General features: G+C 36.9%; 1 protein-coding gene across 1 annotated transcript in view; it reads left to right on the forward strand.

The window, feature by feature from the left end:
• Window positions 1-1,856, forward strand: part of LOC106874879 (SCO-spondin) — a 68,590-nt gene that overhangs the window by 29,042 nt on the left and 37,692 nt on the right. Inside the window, exon 12 of the mRNA XM_052977248.1 lies at window positions 1,073-1,313. Coding sequence (XP_052833208.1) covers window positions 1,073-1,313 — 241 coding nt within the window. The remainder of the gene's footprint in view (window positions 1-1,072; window positions 1,314-1,856) is intronic.

Below are 1,856 nucleotides of genomic sequence, written 5' to 3' on the forward strand. Positions count from 1 at the left end.
TTGAGGCATTACTCGAAGAAAATCCTGCATTATCAGTTGAAGAATTGACAGTAAAGCTTAGTTCAAACCATACAATTGTTCATTGTCATCTTCTACAACTTGGAAAGGTTCCTAAACTTGGAAAATGGGCGCCTCGTGAACTGTCCAAAAGCAACCGCAAATCCCGAGTTGACGTCTGCTCTTCTCTCCATTCTCGTGAACTCATTTCACCTTTTTTGGATAGACTTGTGACAAAAAATGGATCTTCTATCGAAATGTTAAACGTCGTAAACATTGGCTTGGTAAAAAGGAAAAAGCTCAACCACAACTGAGAAGGGAACTTCATGGGGAAAGGTTCTCTCTATCTGGTGGGATTGCAAAGGAGTAATTCACTTTGAATTATTGCCACCTAATGCAACAATCAACGCTCAAGTCTACTGTCAGCAATTAGAGCGTTGAACCAAGCTTTTAAGAAAAAAAAGACCCCCATATATGGGTACAGGACATCACAAAAAACGTTAAACACAATGAGAAACGAAAACAAAGACGAAGACAGAAAACGAACTTTTTTTTTCGAACAACGAAAAAAAAAACAGAGAAACGAGACATGCAACATACTGTACTCATATATGCATGTATGCATACATATAGATGTAGGTATGTACATATATGTATGGATATATGCATATAATTATATATATATATATATATATATATATATAATGATTCCACAATGTAACCACATGGATATCGTTGGCGATTTTTTCTTCCCCCGTCTTCCCTTCTTTGGACTTTCCTATGTTTCCGACGAAGAGCTCCGCTCGAAACGTCAGATTCTCTTTCTTTCCTTTCCCGAGCGTCCAGTAACACAATCTGTATCACGTCCTCACGTTGTTTTTTGTTGTTTTTTTGTCGTTTTTCTATTTTGAACTTATATAAATATATATATATATACCACCAAATATTTATTTCTTGATAAATTTTGCCTTCTTTTTTGTATTAAGTAACACTGACACATCTCGCAATTATTTCTGTTTATGAAACATTAATTTTTGTTTTGTCATCTTTAATACTTTTCTTTTTTAACTTTCAGCAAAAAGTTGCCCAGCTGGATTTATCTATTCCGAATGTGCTTCCATATGTAAATTATCTTGTCAAAATCTCTATAACATAAAACCCGATTCGTGCTACACTCAGTGCACCCCAGGATGTGAGTGTGTTCCAGGTACCGTGCTTGACCATGGCAGTTGTGTTGTTCCCAATAATTGCTCTTGTGAATACCATGGTACTCAATATCTGGCTGGAGAAAAGGTCAAAGTGAAATGCAATGATTGGTATGTGTTTACTGAAAGTTATTATTTGTTTAAAGGAAAGGATGCACTAACATGTAATAAACAACAAAAGTATAAATTAATATTTGAATAGAAGCAGTGATAGTGTTGTAAACATTATCAAACACACATTCTCAATGGATGTCCTTCCCTTATTCATGAAAATCACCAGCAAACAAGCAATGCACATACATTGTGTACGTGTGTTCAATGATGTTTACAACAAAGGCGCTGAGTTTGCAGAAACGTCAGCACGCTGGGCGAAATGCTTAGCAGTATTTCGTCTGTCTTTACGTTCTGAGTTCAAATTCCGCTGAGGTTGACTTTGCCTTTCATCCTTTCGGAGTCGATAAATTAAGTACCAGTTGCATAGTGGAATCGATCTAATCGACTGGCCCCCGCCCCCGAAATTTCAGGCCTTGTGGAATCGACTGGCCCCCTCCCACAAAATTTCAGGCCTTGTGGAAAAGAATAATAGAGTAGAAAAGAATATTTACCCTTCCCCCAAAATTTCAGGCCATATATCAACAGGAGAAAGGATTATTA

Source organism: Octopus bimaculoides, chromosome 27 (genome assembly GCF_001194135.2).
Source record: "Octopus bimaculoides isolate UCB-OBI-ISO-001 chromosome 27, ASM119413v2, whole genome shotgun sequence".
In the NCBI taxonomy this organism is placed as follows: Eukaryota; Metazoa; Mollusca; class Cephalopoda; order Octopoda; family Octopodidae; genus Octopus; species Octopus bimaculoides.